This window comes from Gossypium hirsutum, chromosome A09 (assembly GCF_007990345.1).
Source record: "Gossypium hirsutum isolate 1008001.06 chromosome A09, Gossypium_hirsutum_v2.1, whole genome shotgun sequence".
Classification (NCBI taxonomy): Eukaryota; Viridiplantae; Streptophyta; class Magnoliopsida; order Malvales; family Malvaceae; genus Gossypium; species Gossypium hirsutum.
In genome coordinates this window covers 85,303,368-85,329,976 of record NC_053432.1, presented here as the reverse complement: position 1 = coordinate 85,329,976, position 26,609 = coordinate 85,303,368, and the positions used below count along the sequence as shown (strand labels likewise).

The following is a 26,609-nucleotide window of genomic DNA, read 5'->3' as shown; positions in this document are numbered from 1 at the left end:
TTAGTCTATGTAGATGACATTATAGTGACTGGTGATGACCTAGAAGGTATGGAGAATTTAAAGAAATGCCTAGTAAAAGAATTTGAAGTCAAAGAACTCGGAAAGTTAAAATATTTCCTTGGTATTGAAGTGGCACACTCTCGGGAAGGAATCTTCATATCTCAGTAAAAGAATATGCCTAGTATGATTAATCACCCTTTTTTCTTGTTGCTGAACAGTAGAGATAGAAAAAACAGGTTCCAAAACAGGAATAACAGTGGCTGTAGGATTTCCAGCAGGTTTTGTAGTTGTGGTAGGGCTGACAGGTTCCAAAACAGGAATAACAGTGGCTGTAGGATTTTCAGCAGGTTTTGTAGTGGTGGTAGGGCTGATAGAGTCTTGAGGTATAATGAGAAGATTGCTCAAGGTCTCATCTTCACTAAGTATCTCCCCCTGAAGATGAGAGGCTGAAAAATATGGCTCGTTTTCGAAGAAAGTAACATCAAGGGACACAAACATCCGGTGTAAGGTTGGAGAGTAGCACTTGTACCCTTTTTGTGCAGGTGAGTAACCAATAAAGACACAAGTGTGAGCTCTAGGATCAAGTTTAGATTGGTTAGGTTGATGGTTGTGGACAAATGCTTTGCAACCAAATGTTTTGGTTGGGAGATTAGGAACACGAAACAAGGGAAATATTTTTTGAAAACTGTGTTCTTCATAAGAAAGAAAACAACACTTAGTTAACATCTTCTAATGCAACACAATAACCACTCATAACTAATTTGTAATATAAAACAACATTTTCAGTTAATTGCATCCCTAATTCCAGCCATGCATGCATTTAGACATTACCTGAATATTTCAATCAAAATCCATTTCCAAGCCATATAAGCACCAGCACACAAACAATTCCAACTAAGTTCATCATGAGCTCCACTCAACTATTTTAAAGAAAATCTACCCCAATCCTTACTGATGAGAGAAAGCACCTAGCAGCGTGAAAAGAAAACAAAACATGCATTGATCCATGGACAGACTAATATGCACACCACCTTAGCACCAGACAAAATGCAAGACGTTTCACTCTAAATATGACCATGTTCTTCTAGTTAAAATTGATGTTAATTGATCCCAAAGTCTCTTACTTTCGATTCTATTAGAAAACACACAACAATGCCACACAAACTGCATTTTTCCTTGAAAAAAGAAAATCAAACAGCACTTGTATAAGGAAAGTGGCCTTAAATACATATTAGCTGTAGACTAAATGAAAACAGCCAAGTGTTCCAAGTAATTGAAACAGCTATTCCCTGACCTTAAATATATAAAAACTGTAGATTAAAGGATATCAACCTCATTTAACACTCAAGATTAAACTTACCAGTAAACAGAGAGTAGCATCAAGTAGAAACTGACTCGCTTGGTGGAGAAGAATCGACTGTCTACAACACCATCAGTGAGACCAGACGTCATCATGGGATCAGCAGATTGGACTGCAGACGGATTCGACGGGAAGCTCATGAATCAACTAGAACTCAAAGTACCAACCCAGAAGAACCTGAACAACTGATACCATGTTCAGCTATACTGAAAACCACAAGAGTTACAGTAGTATGAAGATAGAGAAAACAAGAAGATATTTCATTCGTAGTGTTAATACATGCATTTATAGAGAGGCTGTACATTCTTAACAAACTAACTACTAGTTTACTGCTACTAACAACTAACTAACTTTCTTTCAATTACTCTAACAGGCTTCCCCTAACATCCCTATATCTTGACAGTTCAGAAAATTACAGCATAACTTTTTCACATTGTCATAATCAAATTTCCACATCAACCATTAATGATTCGGGAAATTTTGAATTAAACCCAAAACACCACAAGAAGATTGTTCAAAGAATCAAATTCATGCAATATAAACCGAAGTCATTAACCAATGGCTTCAAAAGGGAAGTGGGATCAATTTATTAGTTCCTTCTCCTTGGCAGGAGGCCCCCTCTTAAGTTTGGCTGCTTGTGCAAATGTAGACGGCCTATGAATTAAGTAGATTTCTTCATCATGCAGTTCTGACTGCTAATCATATTAAAAAGAAATCTATGTTACTTAAATCACTTACCGCAAGAAGGAGGAGTATCCCTGGAGTCCGATGCATTATCAAGAACATAAGGAAGATCTAGTAATTCCAAGAAAGATACAATCTGAGGATTACGGGGAGAACCTACACAAGGTGAGAAAATTTTAATAATTAAAAAAGAAATCGAGCAAAAACAAATTGCAAAAGTCATGATTATTCTAGTTGCAAATCTAAATAAAAAAGAACGCATTCGCTAACCAACAATTAATTGAGCTAAAAGAAGACAAAAAATGAAGGATAGTGGTTCATAACCACTATGACAGTAATATCGAGATGCCTAACCATTATAGTGATTAATGGTATAAATATGCAAACATATATGGTAAGTTTCTTAAATCCAAAAGATAGAACCATTAATGGAGATACTATTAGCACCTCAAAAAAGGAAAAGCATCAAAATATCACCATATTATTTACCAGAAAAAGTAGTGTTTGAAACTGAATCCGAGGGTTTGTGAGGTGGAGCTGTTTGAAAAAATTCACAAGGTTTGGCTCCTCTGTCTTCCATCCTGCTCTTAACCCATTGACGACAATCTTGCATGTCGAGCTTTGTTCTCCTACATATTAGAACAGCAGTTGTCGGCTCACAAGTTCTTGTAGAGTAATAGTACTTGCAAAAATAGAAAATTGCACATTTTCAAAGAAAACATTAGTCCACCCCACCCGAGAGAGAGAGAGTGAGATGAGTGGCATGGTCAAAACAAAAATGTCATATATACACACACCCAACGTCTCCACGTCGGAAGGTCAAAGGAAAGACACAGTTCAATTTCCGTGTTATTGCCAGCCATTCTTCATAGTACTGAACCTCATAAGGTCCTAGATCAGATCAATATCAACAATCTAAAAGATCAGAGAAAGCCAGAATTCATTTATTAGCTTCCAGCAAAGACCAAAAGAAAGAATCTAAATGATCAGATCAATATCAACAATCTAAAAGATCAGAGAAAGCCAGAATTCATTTATTAGCTTCCAGCAAAGACCAAAAGAAAGAACCTAAATGAAATGGTCAGAACATATGATAGATACCTGCAAGAACTTGCGCCCTGGAAGGCATTTATCGAGTGCAAGAAATTTTGTCACTCGACCACCCTCTTCATGTTCAACAAGAGCGGTGAATTTGCAGTGCAAGTGAGCTGCAAACCAATACAATGGTCTGAGTTTTTCGAGCAGCTGAGCAGCAGGTTTGCTTCCAAGAGTTCCTTGCTGGATCTAGGAAATATGTTTCAACCAACAAGCAACCAGGAATGGTCAACAAGAAAACAGAATACGCTTGATATGAAGATTTTCATTCTATCACATATGTCCATTTCCACCAATTGAATATAATTACCTCATCTTTGAAATGTTTTTTTTGTAGCAAACAAGTTGTTGCCAGTTCCCATAATCAGTGATGCTGAGCGGCCAATCGTGTGAAAGGAAAATATCAATCAGTTCCTCTAGGTGCATGAGCTTGTGAACATCGTACACCCGAACATGATACACAGACCTGATAGTATTGTCATTATAAGGTGGCCTTTCATGGTGTCCTGCTCAAGGAAAAGCTAATTCATTTCAGTTTCAAAGCTTCGACTCTCCACCCTAAATAAGAATCAATATAACATATCTGACACTCGCTTGCAGTAAATATACAATCACCATTAAAAGAACTCCAGAATAAACATAGAATTTACAAGTAAAAGAACTTCATACCCAACCTAAACAATAATTACGCGCATTGTAAATTCTGAAAAGTGCATTGTAAATTCCGAAAAGTCCACCGATACAGATATTGCCAAACTTCACAACCACAGCATACCCCAAGAAGTATATATTAGGTGCTGCCCATCCCCCATAATACCTAAAGTTTACACATTTCAATAGCAGAAGGTAAAATTCAAGGCCTTTTCATAAAAGAATCAGAATCCCCAACCTAGAACATATGAAGAAAAGGGGGTGACTTACAATTCCCATAAATAATTGGAAACTTCATGATTTCCACCTATAAAAATCGTGGGAACTGGGGCAACCTCCTGACCCGAATAGTATTTCCAGAATGACTTCATCTCCCTATATTTTGGGGCCACATTAAGGCTATCCATATCTTTTTCATTCATGACTGCCTAAGTTGCAAAAGAAAAAAAAAATTAAGTTCATATAAAAAATGGGTATTTGGAAAGTGACAAAATTTCGTATAAAAACAAATTGGAGAAAGTGAGAGTGTAAGAGAAAGAACCTGCAAATCACCATAACAAAGGAGGAGGTCAATTTTGATGTTGCGAGTGTTTTCAATGTATTTAATGGTGTCGTAGACCTTGTCGAAATCTCCATGCATGCACCCTTCCACTGCTATCTTCATCGTTTTGAATTGGACACAATACTGTGGTAGGGTTTGGACACAATACGGATGGAAAGACAGGAGACCAGATACCGAAAGAAAATATCTGTTAAATTAAAAAAATGGAGATGAATGAGACGAAATGAGACAATGTTTTCAAAAATTCCAATGCCATAAGCGGTTTCAACTTCTATTTATTATAGATTTTGCACCTGCAAAAGAGATAGAAAGGAATCCAAAATGTATATACAGGGCAAGAAAGATACTAACTAAAAACAGTTATTTATGAACAGGAAGAATACTACATATCCCAGGAAGCAGTTTTTTATCCACGAGACCAGTAGGCTATCTGGACTGTCACATTAGAAAGAAAGACAGGTGAAAAAGTTTAAAGCATTATCTTAAGTGAGATAAAAGGGAAAGGAAAGAAGAGACTTTACTAAAATAGAGACTTTAGAAAATGAAATGGCAAAGACAAAGACAAAGTACAAGTGATGATTCATACCTGAAATCAGTCACCGATGAAGCAAAGAATTTCAAAAAATCACAAAAACCAGAAACGGCAGAGAAAACCTAGTCTAGCGTCTTTCTGTGTTTTTTTTTTTTTGGCATTCGGTGACCCAAAACTAGAAAAAAATGAGAGGAAGAAATTCAAAACAGACAGAGAGAGAGAGAGAGAGGGAGTCGGCGAATAAATGGGGTGCTATGGATAGATTTGAGGATTCAAATTTCGAATAATGGGAAGGAAACTGAGCTTTGATCGGAGGTAAGACGCCGGAAGGTGTTGATGGCGCGGCAGTGTCTGGGGTTTATTACGAAAGCACAAGAAAGGAAGGGAAAGAGAATAAAGAAAACGAAAGAGAGGATTAACAGAGATCAAAGAATGGAAAAACAACAGAGAATAACAGTATGTTTGGTTGGATGGAATTGCTATGCTATTCCTGCCTTATTCCGCGCGCTACAGTGATTCATACGTTTGGTTCACCGTTTAGGTGATTCTGCAGTTTAACTATTACAGCCATATTCCCTCACCTCCTGTAATAGGTATTCAGTAGTGAGGGCACTGAATTGCTATTCAACACACACGCCGAATACATTTTCAAATTTTGGGACCAAAATAGCCTGATTTCTTCTTCCCAAAATTCTGCTCCAGATTTCTTCCAACCTTTTTCTCCAAATCAAGCATCCATCCATCTACCCTTTATCTTCATCTCCTCAAAGGTACGTTTTCTTTTTTCTTTTTTTTTACTTCAACCCGACAGCTTCTCTCACCCAGCCTCTCTTGCTTGCTTTGCCTCCGGCCACTTTCATTCCTCCGCTCTTTCATGTCAGTCAACTGAAGTCACCAGTTCCTCCGTTCTTCTCGATAGCCTCTATCTTGTTTATGATTTCAGTTTAGGGGTTTGCTCTGTTCTGTTCTTTTTTTTTGCTTTTCTTCTCTATGATTCTTGTTTATAGCAGAGAAATAACTGTTTGTCTTATTGTTACTGCTAGTGGATGTTCATTAATTTATTGATTTCGGTTCCTCCCTAATGCTTTATAGTTCATATTTAGTTCATCTGTGCCTTTTTTATGGTTCTATGTTTTGTTGACCTAGTTTAGGATATGGATTAAATTTGGGATATCTTCACATTTGGTGGTCTTTGTTGATGCTATTCTGCACTGAACCAATCTATCTCTATGTTGCTTGATTTGCTTTGTCTAAACCCTATACCAGTGGTTGCAGGTTGATAGGCCACTTGGCTTAATTACTTACTGCTTGTTGTTCCTCCTGATTACTATATTTGCTTGTAATTTCTGGTTCTTGCTTTTGTAGCCTCATTGCATTCTATTATTTCTACTAAGCACAATAACTCATACTTGACTTACTCTCTTGCTATAGTAATCTGGAAATAGATGGAAACATATCTATGAAATGTTGTTCTGTATTTTTCTTCACAAGCACATTAATAGAAAACTGTATAATTTACCCGGGTAAAGTATGTATTAATAGAAAACTGTATAATTTACCCGGATAAAGTATGTATTAACAGAAAACTGTATAATTTATCTGGATGAAATATGTATTAATAGAAAACTGTATAATTTACCCGGATGAAGTATGTATTAACAGATATACTTAAGATCTAGTCGGCACTTAAAATCTAGTTGGACTACCACGTAGGATTATCATTAGAGAGATAATAATAACATAAATGACTAAAACGTAACATTTCAAATATAAGTGACTAAAATGTAACCCGAGGCAAACAAAAGTGACTATTTTTGTAGTTTATCCATAAATAAAACATTGCAATATATGTAAAATTTATTAATGTATATATATAATAAACTCAAATAAACAATGAAAAGATAATAAATTCTTAGATATATATATTTGTTTAATTTAAAACAGCTTTTATAAAATATTTTCAGGAAATCTACCAAATAACGGAAAATATTTTACATAAATTCATCCAAACACCAGAAAAGTAAATCATTTCTAGAAAAGTAAATCATTTTCCATAAATTATTTTCCAGAAAATATTTTACTGGCAAACAAACGGAGCCTAAATATGTATTGAAGTTTAAAAATAATAAAGCAGATTATATATTTTTTTATAGTGTTATATATTTTGATTTTTTAATTCATATAATAATAGTTATATAATGAATGTTATTAAATTATATTTTTTATTAAATTATATTTAATAATAATTATGTTAAAATATGGTTAAACTATTTATTATTTTTATTAAATTATTTTTAATAATAATCTTATTAAAATTTAATAACAATAACAATATTCATCTCCCTTAACAAAAATTCTGCTAAGGGTATTCTGGTCATTTTAGTTTTTTTCCTTATACTATTACAACATCATTCCATTCAACCAAACACAAGAATACTATTACAGTTCTATTCCATTCCATTTAACCAAACAGTTGAATTACTTATTACAGTTCTATTCCATTACAGTTCTATTTAATTACAGCCCTATTCCATTACAGTGAACCAAACGTGATGTAAAAGGGGAAATAAATAAAGGAAAATAAATTTAAACAGGTGATGAATAAGTGAAGAAATGGGGAAGCTATTGAACGGAAGAGAGAGAACTTAATTTTCTAAATCTCCATGTGACAAAGGTAACATTTATGGTTATTAATAACTCCTTTAAATTACTTTTTTTTTTTAAGAAATTAAATACAAAGAAGGTAAAGAGACTTAGGAAAAAAAGTGGGGAATCGGGATATTCCTAGAATGGGATATACCCAAGCCGGGATATACCAATTCAGGATAACAACGAACCGGGATATCCCTGGAATGGGATATCCCTTGCCGGAATAAGTATAACAGGTTGGCCGGTCTAAACAACAAAAAATAGCTGAACCGGCCACTAAAACTCATTAACTGGAAGCCAAAAATTCAGAACCGGAATAAGAAAAGGCAGGATATCCGGAGAATAGTTTATTCCGAGTCGGAATATGACAGAGATAAAGCCGGAACAGAATAAGAAAGAAAATTAACAGCCAGTAAAGGAAAAAAGACGTTAGAAAAAAATTAAGGGGAAATCGGACTGAAAGACATGTATTTTTTCAATATTTCCTAAGAGAACAAAATTTTCGAAATTAAAAACATTTAAGTCTCCTGTTTGGCTTCCGGGAAAATGCAGGATGAACAGAATTTGCAAACTCACAGGTGAATCAGGAATTATTTAAAAAGAACAAGGACTAATGTCAAGTTCGATACAAATTTCCCTCGATCAGAAACCAAACAGAATAAAAAGAGATGAAGAAAAAACAAGATTTTTTCTAAAGAATCAAAATTTATACCTTAAAAGAAAGACTAGCACTACCTCGACTCACTCATTCGGAAGAAGCTACCGCTGAATCATGAATTCAAACCTTTTCTTTTCCTTTTCCGAGAGAGAGAAAGAAGCTAATGACAATGGATCTTGATTTAACAGAGAGAAACTTTAGGTTTTTATTTTATAACATAACAATATTATAATATTTTTATTTTATTTTCATAAGTAAAATAAAATATTTAGAGGGGTAGAGTAATTGGAGTTCCCTTTTCATGAATGTCAAGACAATGAGAGAACAGTGCAAGATATAACAAACCTGGTTGGCGTAACTGATACCCATGTTTGCCCAAGCACGCACATAGTTTGGCTTCAAATCTAGTGCCTAAAGATTCAGACATAGACCAAAAGACTAAATTCAATAGTGCTGAAAATATGGCCACCACAGGTAAAGGGAAGTTTATCATCAAATAATTTTAAATGGACAATCTCAGTAACAGAGGCTAAACAAATCAAACTGCATATGCAATATCTGAATGCATTAAAAAGGGCATTTTGAAAGAGATGATCAAGGGTATATGTCAATTGAGGAAGTGCATAATCAAATCATCATCTAAATTAACAAATAGCTTCAACAAATCAAATAACTAATTACATGGAGCTCAATAGAAGAGCTAGTTTGTTTTCTAAGAGAGCTGTGTAACACATCAATGCATCACTTTACCATCGAAAGGTAAGAAAGAAGAGAAATAGAGGAAAAGATGATGCAACCCATAAGAGTTTGGCACACAGAAGATTGACATGTTGGGTTATCACATGTTTTGCATTTCTTTATGCCATCCTTTCAATTGATTAAGCACAAGCCAAGTCCTAGGCACACTTTTTTGTATAGAAGCGAAAAAGCCCCCTTGATTCAAGAAGCACAAATTTTCATATTCACCTTAATTTACTCAAAAGAGTGCTTTTTTTACAACTTGCACCTCAAATGGTTCAGGTAGTTACAGCACCCTTGCCGACATTGTCAACACCTTCATAATTCATTTTTTTTATTCTGGCCTAACATGCAAAATAGTGACCAACACACCATACAAATTGATTCTTAGTAAAATCCTAGTACTCATATATTTTGAATTTCACACATTACAGGTGCTCCAACTTAGTAAAGAGAACCCCAAAATTTTAGGATAGGGAAAAAAAATTTTAATTATAAAAAAAGTAATTATGAAATTAACATATCAGGTGGTATATAGATAGGCCACCACTATTCAAGGGGGAATCATGAAGAGGCTACCTGTTGATAAGCTAATATTGCATCAGCACTCTGCACACTGTTGGCTTGTGTTGCACCAGGCTTGTTCCAAAGAGAATAATCATTAGGTTTAAGTTTCAAAGCAGTTTTGAAACTGCTTCAAAAGAAAAACTGCTTGAACAAGATAGGATAACTTGTTTCTAATATGTTACCTGTAACCTCAGATCTAAGAGTTTCACATGAACGTTGCACTTGTTTGATGCACGGTGAGAAGGAACACAGAGTTCCATCTTGTTTCAACATGTTTCAAGCTGAAGCCACGGTTCCGGTAGGTCCAGAAATACGGAGTCAGCCAACCCAGAAAACTGATCGGGAAATCACTCACCCTGAATATCTCGGACTCCCATGGTGACTAAAGTGCTTATTCCAGTCCTCTCGAAGTCTTCTCTGTTGAAGGAGTGAAAAATTATCAAACATTCCTTCTTTCACGAACCAACACAGAAGAATCAAAGAAAAATAAACAACCATTCTTGGATCTTTCTATTATCAATTTGACAAACAGAAACCATATAATGGGATAAAATATGCATCATAAATGAGTCCTACGCAAGGTTCCATAAAACCAAGATAATTTTGAGACTACGAAGCATGACAGCAACAGAATCTCGTATTTCAAAGAATACATCTACCTGAACAGACTTCTTAAATCTACCTAGAATTCAAGCTCAACCTAAGCAGTTTCTAAAATCATATTTCATAACAATCTTTGAAACCAAAATTTCATAACAATGCACTCACTAATGAAACTAATACAGATCTGTAAACCGAGACAATTAGAGACAATGAAGTATCACGGCAACAAAATGTAGATCTATGAAGACATCAACTCAAGATAACCCAGTATTCAAGTTTAACCTAAGCAATTACCATATCATATTTCATCACAATGCACTTTTGCAAACAATAAACATTAAGGCTTACCTAGCTGAGGCAGCCCTCTGTTCATGGAAATCAAAGGTATGCACATGTCCCGTTGGCGCCACAGCCCTTGCAAACGATGTTGTTAATGAGCCACTACCGGTCCCGGATTCAGATAAAATTGTACATGACATGTTCCAAGTCCTTATTTTCTTCCCCTCATTCAGGCGGAAAACATTCTTTAAAACAATAAAATTGTTTTGGGGAAATTAACAGACAGAGAAGGAAAAGATACGTTAGAAAAAAAAATAAGGGGAAATCGGAGACACTGACTCGTGGTTAATCGGAAAATGAGGGAAAATTAATTTCAAATTTGAAACCTTAATTTCTTAGAAGATCAAATGAAACCTTGCATCTTAATGCAGAAGAACTGAAATCAGCTTTGGCATGGTCAGAAAGTGAGACCCCAAAGAAAGTACAATCCGTGAAAGATGGACTTGATTTTCCCTGCAACAAAAAAAAACCCCACCATTAAAAACAGAAAAAAGAAACCCAGAACCATTTCATCAGTAAAAAGCTAAAAAGAAAACCTCTTTTGCGTAGGGTGAAATTAGCTGGAACCAAAGCAGCAGTCTGCAAAGCCGTTACCAACTTTGAAATGGGTTATTTAAGCTTCTATCAAGGGATCAACTGAAATTTTTTCAATATTTCAGTAAGAGTACAAAATTTTCGAAATAAAGAACATTTAGTGCTCCTGTTTGGCTTCCGGGAAAATGCAGGATGAACAGTATTATTAAAAATAAAAAAAAGGAATACTAATGTCAAGTTTGAAACAAATTTCTGTCGATTTTCTTCGCTCAGAAGCCAAACCCTTCCATCATTCCATAGAAGACAGGAGGAAGACAGAAAAGAAAACAAGAGACAAAGATAAGAAAATTGGCTACTAAATGGGGAAAGAATAGGAATTTGGAAATACAACGGGCAAATTTCTGAATTTTTTAATCCCCTAACGGGCCACGCTTTCACGGTAAAATTTAATTCCTTCATTAACTAATTCTTTATTTAGGGGAGTAAAACAGAAAAGAAACGTAAAAAAAAAAACGGAAACAAGAAATCGTAAATAGGAGATAATAAAGGGAAAATAATAATCAATAGAAATGAATACAACCATAACCTGTCAGTTTTCTACTAAGCCCAAAAGATGATGCAACAGATTCGAATACAACCATGTTATAGACTATATATATATTTTTGGGCCTGGATTAAGGGTTGGGCTGGTATTTTTAAACTTTTGTTTCAGTATTTGGGGCTGTAAATCTCTGGTCAACATATGTGTCCATCACACAATCTGAACTTAACTTTAAAATCTTAACATTCTTGTACAATTTATATACCTTTAAGCATAAAAACTTTAGAGCATGTTTGGTTGCCAATACACCCCTAATCAGTGGGCCCCACTTAAGCCTCATTTATTCCTTTGTTTGGTTCATGGTAATGCTATTACGGGTGTAATACATTCCTGACCTAATCGGTGAAATTTACCGATTTGTAATACATCCCCAAAGCTCAGTTTAGGTGCTGCTTTGTTTACCCTCCCTGTTTTACCCTCCTGATAGGCTTTCCTATTGCGTCTCCTCTTCCTTCCTTCTGCCTTCTGTCGATTTGCTCAACCGATTTGCTCCCTCTGTCTCTCAACCTTTTCTTTTCTTTTACTTTACAACCATTGCTGGAGTTCTTGCAAGAGCGACAACTATACCCAGATGAACAGATCTTGAAAGCAAAGATCGAGCTTTTGAACAAGACAAATATTCCATAAGAGCCTGTACCGCACCGATGATGTCCCTCAGGACATGGTCGATAGGAGAGTCGAGGTTGTCGCTTGTCTCAAAGCTTTGGAAGATGCCGCCGCTCCTCTCGTTACTTTCTTGCAAAACGCTAACGCTGTTCAGGAACTGCGTGCTGATAAACAGTATAATCTCCAAATGCTTAATGACCGCTACCAGGTCTGTTCCCCCCTTTTTCATGAATTTAAGGTTATTTTTATGTTATTTTAACCCATTCTTGATTTTTAGTGAATAACCCATTCAAGTGTGAAATTGTATTAGTCATAACATTATGTGAGTTTTAAGGAAAATATAAAGAATAACCAAATAGATGCATATGCTTTCTTGTGCTAAAATTCTAGCATGCTCTTTGTTGTTACAGTTTTGATTTTGCCTGGATTTGAATTAATTGAAGTTTTTTTTTAAATTTAATGGTGGATAAAATTATTTTTTTAACAGATTGGTCCAGATCAAATAGAGGCATTATATCAGTATGCAAAATTCCAATTTGAGTGTGGCAACTACTCTGGTGCTGCTGACTATCTGTATCAGTATCGGGCTTTATGTACTAACAGCGAAAGGAGCTTGAGTGCATTGTGGGGGAAGCTTGCTGCCGAGATACTGATGCAAAACTGGGATATTGCTCTTGAAGAACTTAATCGTTTGAAAGAAATAATCGATTCCAAGGTTTTGGTTATATCCCCATTGATTATTCGGTTTTTATTTTGACAATTTGCTTTCCGATTATTCGTTGACTCATTTATTGGTCTTTTTGCTGCAGAGCTTCTCATCACCTTTGAACCAAGTTCAGAGTAGAATATGGCTTATGCATTGGAGCCTCTTCATCTTTTTCAACCATGACAATGGAAGAACACAGATCATTGACCTATTTAATCAAGACAAGTATGTCACTTTAACAACTAAACTTAAGGTTTCCATGTTTTGTTACTGATGTTGTTAGTTGCATCATTTGTGTGGTAGTCACATCTGTGCTTATTTGTTCTTTGTGCATTTTCCTGTCTTTTTATGCCATGACTTACTTCTGTTTCAAGATCCTGCTATGTTCACATGCTTCGGTTTTGATTGTGTTGGAATGGAACTTGTTTAGAAACTTTGTGGATTTATTTTATCATTTGCATGGTTTTTTTAATATGAAAAGTTAATGCATTGCCTGCCATGTAATTTGTAAAATGTTTGTTCAAAGATTTGAGGCTAAAGTAGGTGATATCTTCGCATTGACAAAGAAAGTATGTGTCCCATAAAGAACTGCAATCAAACCAAAAACAAAGAAAGTAGTGTTAAACCACTAATGAACATGTCTAGAAGTGTGTATATGGTATATGCCCCATGTTTTGAAGTCTTTACTCTTTAGCATGTCTAAGAGAATGTGTATAGTATTTGCATGTTGAATTTTATATAAGCAAATTAAGTGATCAGTTTACTAATGCAGGGAAGAAGTAGATGAGTTGTGCCGAACATTGGAAGAGAAAGAGGACAGTTCATGTACTGCCTCAGATCAGTTTTCTTGTATCACAATATAATGAACTTTGCTAAACAAGTTATGCGTGCAATTTAGTTGGAGAGGTTTTTTGTTAGGTCATGTAAGACTTTTGTTGGTTAAACTATTAGAAATTCAAGAGCAAATTGGGTCCTCTAATATAAAAATGAGCAATTTAGTCCTTATATAATTTGTTTTGAAGCAAACAAGTAACTTTTGAATAGTTTTAATATTTTTCTTATCTAAATGCTCGTGGAAAAAATTGAAAATAAACATGTCTAAAAGTTTAATCATAAAAAATCCATCTTTCTACAGAAAATATAACAAAAAAAAGTTAAAATAAACGAAGAAAACAACATTGAAGACCAAAATTGCTGCAAGTCAAATCTAGAAACAAAAATGAAATTGAATACATAATTCATTATTGGGAAACAGAATACATAATTGGGAATATGAAGAAAAACCCTAATTCATTATGTTGTTAAGTAAATTTAACTTGGGTTGCTGATGGTAAAGTAACAATCATAAAATCATTATTCAAAGTCAAGTTCAAATATTTTAATATTTGATAGAAGAAATTGATGAAGTTTGTTGATACAATCATAAGAATATTTAATTTTATTAAATTATATATTTTTGTTAAATTATATTTAATAATAATTATTTTATAGTATTATATATTATGATTTTAGTAAATTCATATAAGAATATTTAATACTAAGAATTTTATTAAATTATATATTTTTGTTAAATTATATTTAATAATAATTATTTTAAATTATATTTTATAATATTATATATTATAATTTTAATAAATTCATATATTTTATCAAATTATATATTATAAAAAAATATATTTAATAATAATTATGTTAAAATATGATTAAATTATTTATTATTTATATTAATAATCTTATTAAAATTTAATAACAATAACAATAATCAGTTACCTAAACAAATTTATGCTAAGGGTATTCTAGTCATTTTAATTTTTTTCCATTATGCTATTACACCTCTATTCCATTCAACCAAACACAAGATTACTATTACGTCTCTATTCCATTACATTCAACTAAACAGTTGATTTGCTATTACACTTCTAATCCAATACACCTCTATTCCATTACACCTCTAATCCAAACGTGCCCATAGTTTTGGTGTACCCATCAACTATCTCAAAGATTAATAGAGGGGTAAAATGCAATGTTACCCTACTCTTGTTTAATAGGTTTCCTCGAATTAATTGTCTTAAATTTGACGAATTAACTTCCACTACATCCAAATTCAAGTCCATTTGCTGTGCTGTGAGTGAATTGGAGAGAGATGAGAAGGGGGAAAATTGCCCCAGATGCAATGAAGCGAGCAAGAGGAGCGAGAAAGGAGACTCGAAATCCCTCAATGCCTATTTCAAGCAGAGGAAGTCACGAACAGAAGACTTCAAATGCCGGGATCTTGAAGGAGAAAATCAGGAACAAATAAGAGAATCGGGAAATGAAAATAAGGGCAAGCCGGGAAAAGGGTTCTTCGCTTGCTATCTGCTAACCTCTCTCAGCCATCGTCATAAAGGCCACACCTATATCGGGTCTGATTCTACTGTTCTCTTCCTATATTAATATTTTACCTCATCCTCACCGTGTTTCTTTCTTATATCAACATTATGGATGCTAATGCTTCTTTTTTTTGCCGTCAAAGATTGATCTTTTCTTTTTTGGCAAGATATATTTTCCAATTTTACCTCTAAGGTTCAGCTTCATGATTCTGTACTTCTCGCTCGAGTGTTTTGAATGGTACATGTACCAAGGCTTTTATTAGATTCGTATTTACACCCTTTGAGGTTTATCTGAGAAAATTCAATTTTAACTCGACGTTTACTTGGTTATGATCTTTAAATTCAAATTTCGTTTTTTTCCCTTCAAATTTACCGTGTAGTTTCTTTTCTGGTTCATGTTTGATTCGTTACCACTTACCATGAACAAATTGATGCTACTATCTATGTGGCTTAATAAGTCATTTAAATAATATCAGCTTGCAGTTGTTTTCTTTTCCTATGAGGTTCTCTAGTAAAAAATTCAAGCTGACCAAACAGTTTGCAGTTTGAACTATTTATCTAACGGCAGTGTTGCCCAATTGCTGATTTACTGTGAACCCACTGCGTTGAATAAGACAGCACAATGGGGAAATAGGGAGTGGTGCTTGGAGGACAAAGAGCCGACGCCCGTGGGGAATGGTTATGTTCATTTATGGTTTTCCAACCAATGTATCTGCTCTTCAGGTCATATATATAATATATATTTTATATTTTATATTTTATATATAGTCTATAACATGGTTGTATTTGAATCTGTTGCATCACCTTTTGGGCTTAGTAGAAATCTGTCAGATTATTCTTGAAATGCCATTTATATGACTATGAATTGGTCTATCTCGCAAGTCTCATCATTTAGTGCTTGTTGATTTTCTTGTATACATGCGCTCAGGATCCTAGCTTGCTTCTTGTAACAAGGAAATTTGTTGGGCTCTACAGCTATATTCTACCTTGAGTTTTCATGCATTTGTATCATATTTTTTATTCTCATTGTATTTGGTTAACTTATTCCAGCGACTGCAGCAGAGTATCTTCTCACTCTAGAAGGTGAGCTTGTGCCTGCGCTCACCATCAAGGACTCTGTCGCTTCTCCCTTGCCTTACAAGTGTTTTCTCACGTGCTTTCTCAGCTCTTCTCCTCCATTTTGGCAGGAAAACCTGAGTCACGGTTCGCTTTCCTTTGATTTTCTTCTCGGAAAACTGTTTTGTTAACCTTTATTAACTTGAAATTAGGAAAATTATTTAGTTATTATCTGTTGCAGAGGCCTTGTCGTCGTTTCATTTTCCTGGAATCCATGTTTTATTTGGATTTGCTGAAAAACAAAGGAACTGACGTCGCTTCATCGGATAAACGGTGAATTTCTTTTTGGCTCTAACTGTTTTTTCTAAATGAAGAAACGAAATTTAACCAATTTCCTGATAAATTAAAGCTGTAAAACTGCACGAGTTCTGCTTTATTTCCTTTAATTAAATCTTTTTGGGTGACATCTCAGGATTCAAATTTTAGATTGTTACAGTGATCCACCTGGTTGGAAGGATCAATTAGCAGGTAGTGGAAACTTCACAGCTCTTCCCAATGAAGCTTTGGTTTCGAGTACTGCAAATGTTTTTACGGAAGTTAAACATATGGATAAGTTGTACAATTCAATTATTGAACTTGGCGAAGGTAAATCTTTTGCAAATCCTTTTCAAGTTTGAAAGATCAACATAAGCTTTTGATTGTTTGTTGAGTAAATTCATTTATGGTTTTTGTTGGGTTTTTTTTATTGTTGCTTTTGATTGTTTGTAGGACTGGTAGGAGGTGGAAATATCCGGTTTTCTATTGCCATAGACTCAGTAATCCTCTCTATCCTGTTTGCTAATGTTTGATTGAATGAATCTTGGACTTTTTTTTACTAGTAAAATTTCAATGTACAGAAAAAAAAAAGGTGAAGTATAGACAAAATCCAAGTAAGCATACTGGCGTTGCATGATTAGTATTTCTTTCAAAATATTTTTGTTGGATATCTAGCTGGGAGTTGTCTCTAGCCTGGAATGGAGTACAATCAAGAAGTTTGGAGCTTAATATGATTTTGTTTAATATGCTATTCTAATATGTGCAAGAACACGAAATTTTGTCTAGAACTTTTGTTAAACATGTCTTCTTATTTCTCAAGAAGGTGCAAGGAAGTTTCCTTTAATAACAACAAAGTACCTGAAAATATTATGACTGATAGGTAGAATTCGTATGGTCAAGGGCACAAGGTGCATTCTAGGTGCTAAAATTCTTTTATTTCCTGAGGTGCGAGGGGCAAAAACTTTAAAAAAAGAGCTTGCCTAAGTGCAGTAAGGCATAAGATATATGTGTCTATCCATTTATATACCAAGGTTAATATATATAGTTATGATAATAAACTCTAAATTGTGCTCCAGCTTATCTACAAAATGTGCAATTTTTTTTTCATTAATAGACCAATCTGCATGATTTCCTTACGATCCCATGTTGTTCTTGCCTGTTGTTGGATATGCAAATATTATGCACATTAATTAAAAGGAAAAAGAAACCTAATTGAACTTGAAGTAGTTGGGTTTTTGTTTTGCACCTATTGCCTCACAGAAAAGTGTATCTAGATGCACTAGGCGTGCATGTGTGATCGAATGTACTTTTCCTAAAGGCTCTAGGGTGCTTTTATCATTTGGCGCTAAGGTGCAATTGCTAGGCATACACCTTGACATTGAAGGTTGCAATGTCTTGGTTGATGCTCATTACTATGTTCTAAATTGTATTGAATTTTGAGTTGCCACTTATGGAGATAGTATGGCCCAGAGCTTAAAAAATAGTAAAGCCTATGTTCATTTATTTCTGCATGCTTGTTATTAAGTTGATCTTGCATGGTTTTTTTATTATAGTACAAAATGTTTAATCACTGAATGCAATTTGGATTGAAGTAGACTTGAAAGTTGTTAATAGGAAGATTGATTAGCTTTTCTACTTGAGAAGATTCCCCTTAGCTCAATTGCTAGCTTTACGGGACTTTAAGTCTTTAATAATGATAAATTTAAATTTAAATATGGAAATTCTTGTTAGAAAAGGTTAAGAAATTAACCACCCCCCTCTACACTGGGTTAAATAGAAGAGATTTTTGTAACTTTAGAAACTTACTATTATGAAATTAGTTTTCAGTCCCGTCTCGCTGAATGCTTGCTATTAGAATTTCTGCCTCCAATTTTCTACCTTAAGTGGTATTCTTCTTTTTCTGATTGTATTGCATTCTTCTATTTCTACCAGGTAGATGAAATGTTGAGACATACATCTGTGTCATCAGTTGCACGCTTGTAAAGCTTTGTTTATACTTTTCTGCTACAATCTTCACCCTGGAATTGTTTGTTTTGAAATTTCTCAACTTTCCTAGACATGTGATTTGTCTTTAGTTCTCTTGGAATAGTTTCAGTTCTGTCTGCAAAATTCTATGTTTTTAACACATTCCTTCTTGATTTTTAAAGGGAATGTTCCTGGCTTTTAGTAGATACTTTTGAAATTGATGGGTGGTATAAGTGATACCTGTAATGATGGGTGCTTTCTCAGTGGTATTTGTTGATGTTTGCAGATCAGATTTCCCGTATCTTTTGGTTATTACATTCAGACCTTCATGAGGCTAGGGTTAGAGCTGTTCTGGAATATTTGTCATCTATGGTGGCAAGTTTAGAACCATCACATCAACTTGCAAATGGACAGAGAGGTCACTTGGAAAATTTCTCTTTGATCAAGCATAACTCCAAGAAAGGAAAGTTTCATGTTAGATTTAAGAAGAGAAATGGACGGTATGGTAACTCTCTCTCCCTCTCTCTCTCTCTCTCTCCTGGTTAAGATAGCAGCAGACTGACACGATAGTTTTTAAACCTATATGTAGTCAGAGGAAGTTCACATTGACAGTCAGCTATCAACTTTACATCTTTGCCATCTGAAGGAGCAATTAATCAGGGTCTTGTGCCAAAGGTCATAGCTTAATATCTCTGTCTCTCTCTCTGCCTTTTGCAGCTTATTCTTTTTATCTTGTAGTACACTATTACCTGCAAGAAATCTTTTCTTTGCTCAAAAAATTAGTGTATATCGTAAAGAAAAATTGATGTGGATTGGGGAAGAAAACAGCAGCAATTAAAAGAACTAGGACTGAAGGAGCAGATGGATGCCCCTTCTTGTGCTGGCTGCAAATCTTTGTCCTAGTGGCATTGAATGCACATTATTCCAGCCAATCCAATCTATATGCTACTAGAATGTTTTGCCGACCATGCACTATTTTAATTGTATTAAATAATAATTGTTTATTTAAATAGTTACAAAAAATTCTGATATAAGTTGCTGAATCCGAGTGATTTTGATATTTTCTTTACTAGGTTTTTAATTGATTGGTAATACATAACCTCTGGACTAGCAGTGTCTATAATGGTAGTGGTGTACCTTGGAATATTAAATATTATAATTTTTTTAAAATATTAATAACTATTTAAACACTTAGTATTAATGTTTATAATATATATTAAAATTTTGAGTTATTATCATTTATCAATCAGATTTTTGATTAATTGATAATGCCTATTCATCAATACACTTAAATATTAAATATTATAACTTTTTTAATTTATTACATAAAATTTCCACATAATTGCTAGTGAAGCTTAATGAACCTCTAATTGGGATGGATCAATATTCCCGAGGAACTCATCATCCAATCTCTTATTACTGTTTCTGTACGTGGCTCTGTGCTCATGTAGAGCACCTTTTATTACAAAAAGAAAAAAAGAAAAAGGTACGCGGACGACCGCAGACCGTCCATTCTTATTTCTAGAGATTATTTATTAAAACTGAGCAACACCCATCTCGGTTAGGAGAGACACCCAACATCAGTAATAAAGTCTTCTCCTCTCTTCTCTGACCTCCCCGCCAACATCCCTCCCTTCCCCACCTTTCCTTTCTCTGCAAGTAACCAAGTATCTTCTCATTTTACCTTTTGATTTGTTTGTAAAGGTAAGGCCATCTCTGTCTGCTAGTAATTTGCATTGTGTGTTGACTGCCTTTATTTTTTTTTTCAAAGTCTCTTTTACTGTTTTAATCTCTTTTATGGAAAAATTTTAAGGACATTGTTGGATACTTCTTTTTAATTTCCATTTTCTCATTCATTTCTTATGCTTGTTGCTAAACCGTTGTTCAATTTACTTGGTTGGGTTACTAGTATGATGTTCTTATATATACCCTATGGTAATTATTTGTTTTGAACTGAACTTTGCAACTGTTGTTTCTGACAGATAGGTTTGCACATGTCTTTGATTCAATTTCGTCTTACCATGTCTTTCTCTACCAGCAGTATGGCAGATTTGCCCTCCTTTTCAACTGAAGAATTTTATTGGCTAGCATCATGCTTTTGGGGCATCATCACCTGCAAACTAGTAAGTAGTCCAATATGCTTTTGCTTTCATCAACGACATTTTTGGTGGATTGGAATTTTTTTCAGATCTTTCATCTTCGTAGATTTCGGTCAAATTCAATGGCTTTTATTAATCTTCTTTTTCATTTCCATCTTTTATAAATTCAATACACTCTAATCTTGGCACTCGGTAAAACATCCTCAGCCTTCTCTGGTTCGTGTTACTTAAAATTTTTTTCTTAATCTTGTTGATAGATTAGCTTCATAGGCTCCTTTTTTTTTTCTGGGAATGGTAATAGTTATGATAGTATAAAATTGCTTTGAATCATATTCGGGCAGTTTTTACCATTTCTTTTTATCCAGAATTTAGGAATAGGCTTTGAAATTGGCAATTAAGAAAAAGAGAATGGCTGTGAATAGTACCTTAAAACAGAGAGGAAGAATAGGTTGGCTGAGAAAAAAATGGTTTGGCACCAACAATGATGCAACTAAATTGTGCTGACGCTCATAAAAGACCTGCCTTCCAGAGATTCTAACCTCAAATGAATCATAAAAGGGTTTGGGAAACTTAGGATAAGACAGCTCCACACTGACGACTAAAAGACCCTGGTAGTGGTTCCACTTTTGGACCTGTATCTTTGAATTTTGGGCCAAAGTTATCCATATCTACATTTGCCGTCCATGCCCAAGTTGGAGTAGTTTATTAGGTTTGTTCTAAGTTGCCAAAGTTTGTGGACTATTTAGGGAAATTATCGAAACCGACTGAAAATTAGATTTAAACCACTTTAACTTTGGTTAATCTATTTAGGACTGCCTAGAACTGCAGTATTAGATTTGTCATCAGTACGATGGAATTCACATTTCACTTTTAGAATACAGAATGTACATAGTTCTGAGATAATCATTTCACAATGACTTTTGCACTTTAATTTTGACTTAGGCTCATTTTTCTATAGGAGCATTTGATTTCGATTAAGTTCCATTTGTTATAAGAGAGGGCTTTAAGCTCATTATATAGGAATGCTGGTACAGCACTTTTCTCGGTTGTGTTCATGCTTACCTTTCTCCTGCATTGTGGGCTAAATATATAGTGAGTGCTCTTGTAGGATAAAGCATTTCGCATCTTTATATTTTGGGGCTCTTTGCTTATTTAGATTTGTCATCAGTACGATGGAATTCACATTTCACTTTTAGAATACAGAATGTACGTAGTTCTGAGATAATCATTTCACAATGACTTTTGCACTTTAATTTTGACTTAGGCTCATTTTTCTATAGGGGCATTTGATTTCGATTAAGTTCCATTTGTTATAAGAGAGGGCTTTAAGCTCATTATATAGGAATGCTGGTACAGCACTTTTCTCGGTTGTGTTCATGCTTACCTTTCTCCTGCATTGTGGGCTAAATATATAGTGAGTGCTCTTGTAGGATAAAGCATTCCGCATCTCTATATTTTGGGGCTCTTTGTTTATTTAGCAATTAAAATCCAATTTGCCTAAGCCCTGATCTGATTTTTAAACTGGATTATTTTTGAGGGTTCAGAAAACTTAATTGAGTCATTGCTTTTGCATTTTAGCCTTGCAAGAACTTAAATCTTATCATAAATTGAAAGGTTCATGTTGTCCTAATTTTTGTGTGTACATTTATTCTGATTATAGCAGAACTTAAATATTATCACAGTTAGTGACTTCTGTTTTTAATGATGCTTGAAGATGATTTTTTCTTGTGGTATTCTGCTTTGTTTGCTTTCTTTTCATTTTGCTCACACTGGAACAATTGGTCTCTTTGTGGTCCTTCTTGTTGGAGGTTGATTATTTATCTTAATATGATCAATTACAGACTTCTGTTTTCTATGTGCCATAGGTGGTATGCTTGGTCATTACTTTAGAGACCGTCAAATGTGGACACTTCGGAGCGTGTGCTCAAGCCGTGTGCTCAAGCCGGTGTGCCCCTTTGATGCTTAAGAAATTACAAGTTAGAATTGCCCACGGGCTGGCCACACGGCCATGGGAGCCATAAGGGCCGACCACACGGGCATGTGCCCCTAACTTCAAGAAAATTTTTTCAAAGTTTTCCAAAGTTACCGATTTAGTTCCAAATCATTTCTAAAGCATGTAATGGGCCTTGTAGGCCCATATTAGGGACTTTATGGCGTAACTTGAAAAGTTTTGATTTGGAATGAAAAATTATGACTCGGTTTTGTATAAATGCTAGTGTAAGTCTGGTAATGCCTCGTAACCCTATTCCGATGATGGATATGGGTTAAGGGTGTTACAAAATTTGTGGTTGATTTTCGTGTTTTGCAGTAAGCTTTGGGGAGGTTTTTAAACCATATGGGCAGCCACACGGGCATGTGCCACTTGGATATTAGGTTAATTGTTTGTTACACGGTTCGGGACAGGTCACACGGTCATGCTTTCCCTGTGTCCTGCAAGTTAGTAAGTTACATAGCCTGTGCACACGACCGTGTACCTTATTCACACGGACGTGTGTCTTGGCCATATGGACGTGTCCCCTCTGTACTTAAAATTGACAATGAGCTACAAGGCTAGCTCACACAGGCGTGTACCTTAGTCACATAGGCGTGTCCCTCTGTCACACGGTCTGGACCCTTCCATACGGCCATGTGGCGTTATTTTTGTAGTTTTCCATCTTTTTTTGCATATTACTTCGTTTTAGTCCTCGAGTGATTTCGAGTTTGCTTACATCTTTGTAAAAGCAGTTAGGGCACTATTTCTATGAGAGGAAGGTTTATTTAAGTGCATTTTACTTCTCAATTGTATAAGAATATGTATTCGTACGGTTTAGTTCGTTATTCGAGTGAATACCTAGTGATATGGTAAATTAAGTTTGTAATGTGAGAATGTCTGGATGTGATAATTGAAAGTGTGTTCATTGTTGTTTCGTTAATTCGTATCTGAATAGGAGTATGTTTGATTCTGACGCTGATTCTGTTAAACTGAACTGATTACAATGTGTATTGGTTGTGCAAGTTCGGAAAATGGTTATGTTCAATTTTATATATTCGTATTGATTATGTTATCTGCATTTGCATATGAGTTTGTGATCTTAATATGAAGTGAAAGAAGTTTGATTTGGCAATTTAACTGCACAATTTAATTTGGCAATAAAACCGCAATAATTCAAGTGGCAAACTACCTTATAACTGTGTGATTTGGCTGAATGGGTCCACCATAACCCAAAACTGGTATGTAGAGGATGGAAGGGTCTAGTAAACCCTATTTGGTGTGATTAAACAGACGGGGATGGTGTGTAATGGTTAGGTAGGTGGGGCTACATTGTATTTGTTTTGGCATTCAAGTGTGTATTGCATATACGTCTGATTGTGTTATTTGCGTACTGATTCGTTTATTCAATGTGTGTGGATATCGTGAATTATTCAATATTTTTGTTATGCTTGGACGATTGATAACACCACTTATTTGCGCTGTTTTTCAATACCATTGAGCTTTTGTAGATCACTCTCTTAGTTTTCTCTCTTCTAGGTAAATCGAGTGGATAGGTCTCGAACTCAGCGGATCGCAGGATCTCAGAGTTTTTCGTTCTGGTTTGATTCAAATAAGTTTTCTATAGTATTTTGATCTGGTTCAATTGGTTTTGTAAATAAGTTTAAGTAAACTGCAATATGGGATTCTCTATTGAAGTTAACTTAATTGTTCCGGGCTTTGACATTTGATTTAAGGTATATTGGTTACTTGGAAAATTAGACAGTTTTAAGTGTTCATTCGAAATTTCAATTACTTTTACGTCGTATTACTTCAAAATTAAGATTACTAAGTCCATTTTGGGTTCAAAGCTAGTACATAAGTATTTTTATCTGGTTTTAAGATAACTGAATGGCATTTTGTTTTGAGCTATCTCGGTGGCCATTGTGACTTCCAAAATCTAGTCGAAACTTCTAGGTAGGGTATAGAGTGTTACAGGTCATGACGTGATAAACTGGTCTGCAACTTCACGATGTGGAGGAGGTGACGTCATGACGTCGACTTTGAAATTTTAAAACTTTGCAATTTGATCATATTTCATGCTCGGGTTAACAAAAGAAATTTGTTAAGCTCTATTAAACTCATATTTGATTGTATATCATAATGTAAGTGTGTTTAACATATAATTGTATGTTTGAATGATTATATTACTGTATAATTGACTGTATTTGCTCGGGCAATGAATGTAATATCTTATAGCTTGGACTCAGTGATCAAGTTGAGAAAGGGATATTACAAGTTAGGACTCAATTTTCAAAATTTGAAAAGTACAATGAATGTAAAATCATTTTTTTGTTTGATTTTTGTATTTAAAAAATTAATTATAAATCATTTTATTTATATTTTATTTTATATGTGTTTATTTATAATTAATTATATGTTCGCTAACATGTTTTTGTCCAACGATTGCAAACACATAGCAAATCTTGCTCGGGTATCCTTATTAGAAATGGTTTTGGTTCTGTGTTATGTTAGAAAACAACCATGCTTGGCAACATACCTTCTCCTTTTGCAACAGAGGCTATGGTTTGCTTTCAAGCGGCTGTGATGGGTCTACAAATGGATTTGTCGAGAGTGGAAATCAAGGATGATTCCTTCACCTTCATTCGAAAGCTGCAAGCAAACAGAGTTGAAAGGTCAATTTTAGGAGCTTATATCTGTAACATTAAGACTATTTGTATCAGGTTCCAGATGTGCCAAAACAAGCAAATGAAGGGGCTCAATTATTGGCTTCTGAGCGATTGAGCGATTAAGAGAAGAAGTGTAACACCCCCTACCAGTATTCCGAGCCTAGAATAGGGTATTAGGCATTACCGAACTTAATATGATCAATCATGTAAAAATCAGTCATAAAATTTCTTCTAAATTAAAAACTTTCATACATATGTTTAATGTCTCTTATATGGGCCTATGGGGCCCAAAACTTTCTAAGTTGAGAAAGAGATATTACAAGTTAGGACTCAATTTTCAAAATTTGAAAAGTACAATGACTAAAAATGATCAAATATAATTAAAAGGATTAAACCTACGACTTTTGTAAAGTACAGTGACTAATAGTAAAATTTAACCTTTTTTTAATAATTTTATCTAGAGGTGAGTAAAATTCAATTCAATTTAAAAAAAATTATTTTTTTTAATTTTGAGTTAATTAAATTGAATTATTTGAATTATTCGAGTCAACTCGAATAAGTAATTTGAGTTTCAAGTTCAAGTTGAGGTAAACATTACAATTTGAATCTTGAACAATTTGAATAACAGATTGGTGTAAATACTCATTTGGTTCCTATCAATTTCGAAAATGAGTAAATTAGTCTGTCTCTCAACATAAGTTAAAAAAAATAAAAATTATTTTCAAAAATATAAAATAATTTTTAAATTTCAAAATATTTATAAAAATCCAAAAAATATATATATTTAAAAATATATAATTTTTAATTTTTTTAAAATAATATATAAAGAAAGTTAAAATTTTAAATTATTCTAAAATGATAATTTTGGGACCAAAATAAGTTAATCAATGATTCAAGTTTATTATGTTAAAAGTATCTTACTTTTTTTAATTATTTTACTTTGAAAAAGTACTCAAATATATATGGTTTCAAATTTATATGCTTTAAAATGTAATTAGTTATACCGTAACAAGATTTTAATTTGACATGTTTAATTTTTTAAGTTAACTCGAACAATTTCACTCGATTTGACTCGAATATCATTTCACTTGACTCAATTTTAAAAAAAAATTAAAATCAAGTCAGAATGATAAAATAAGACTCAACAATTTAATTAACTCAAAATTTTTTTACTCAAATTTTTTTATTATTTGCATTGACAAAAGGTTTCATATAAATAATTTTAAACAAAAATATTATAATTATAGTAATTTTGGTGGTGGGTGATGGCTTTTTTATTTTT

At 34.0% G+C, this 26,609-nt stretch overlaps 1 protein-coding gene, 1 long non-coding RNA gene and 2 pseudogenes across 2 annotated transcripts; 3 read left to right on the top strand and 1 right to left on the bottom strand.

Annotated features, from left to right (window-relative positions):
- Positions 1-1,153: 1,153 nt before the first annotated feature.
- Positions 1,154-11,484, bottom strand: LOC107939827 (lariat debranching enzyme-like; annotated as a pseudogene).
- A 531-nt stretch (positions 11,485-12,015) lies between these two features.
- Positions 12,016-13,890, top strand: LOC107939813 (eukaryotic translation initiation factor 3 subunit E). The gene is made up of 4 exons (XM_041077790.1): positions 12,016-12,387; positions 12,667-12,894; positions 12,989-13,110; positions 13,658-13,890. The coding sequence occupies exons 1-4, from the start codon at positions 12,235-12,237 to the stop codon at positions 13,746-13,748; spliced, it is 594 nt and encodes a 197-aa protein (XP_040933724.1). The 5' UTR covers positions 12,016-12,234; the 3' UTR covers positions 13,749-13,890.
- Positions 13,891-14,157: 267 nt separating this feature from the next.
- Positions 14,158-18,682, top strand: LOC121203519 (uncharacterized; annotated as a pseudogene).
- A 589-nt stretch (positions 18,683-19,271) lies between these two features.
- On the top strand, positions 19,272-23,631 carry LOC121203295 (uncharacterized). The gene is made up of 3 exons (XR_005901505.1): positions 19,272-20,257; positions 20,573-20,713; positions 22,555-23,631. It is a non-coding gene; the product is annotated as an uncharacterized lncRNA (long non-coding RNA).
- The last annotated feature ends 2,978 nt before the right edge of the window (positions 23,632-26,609 follow it).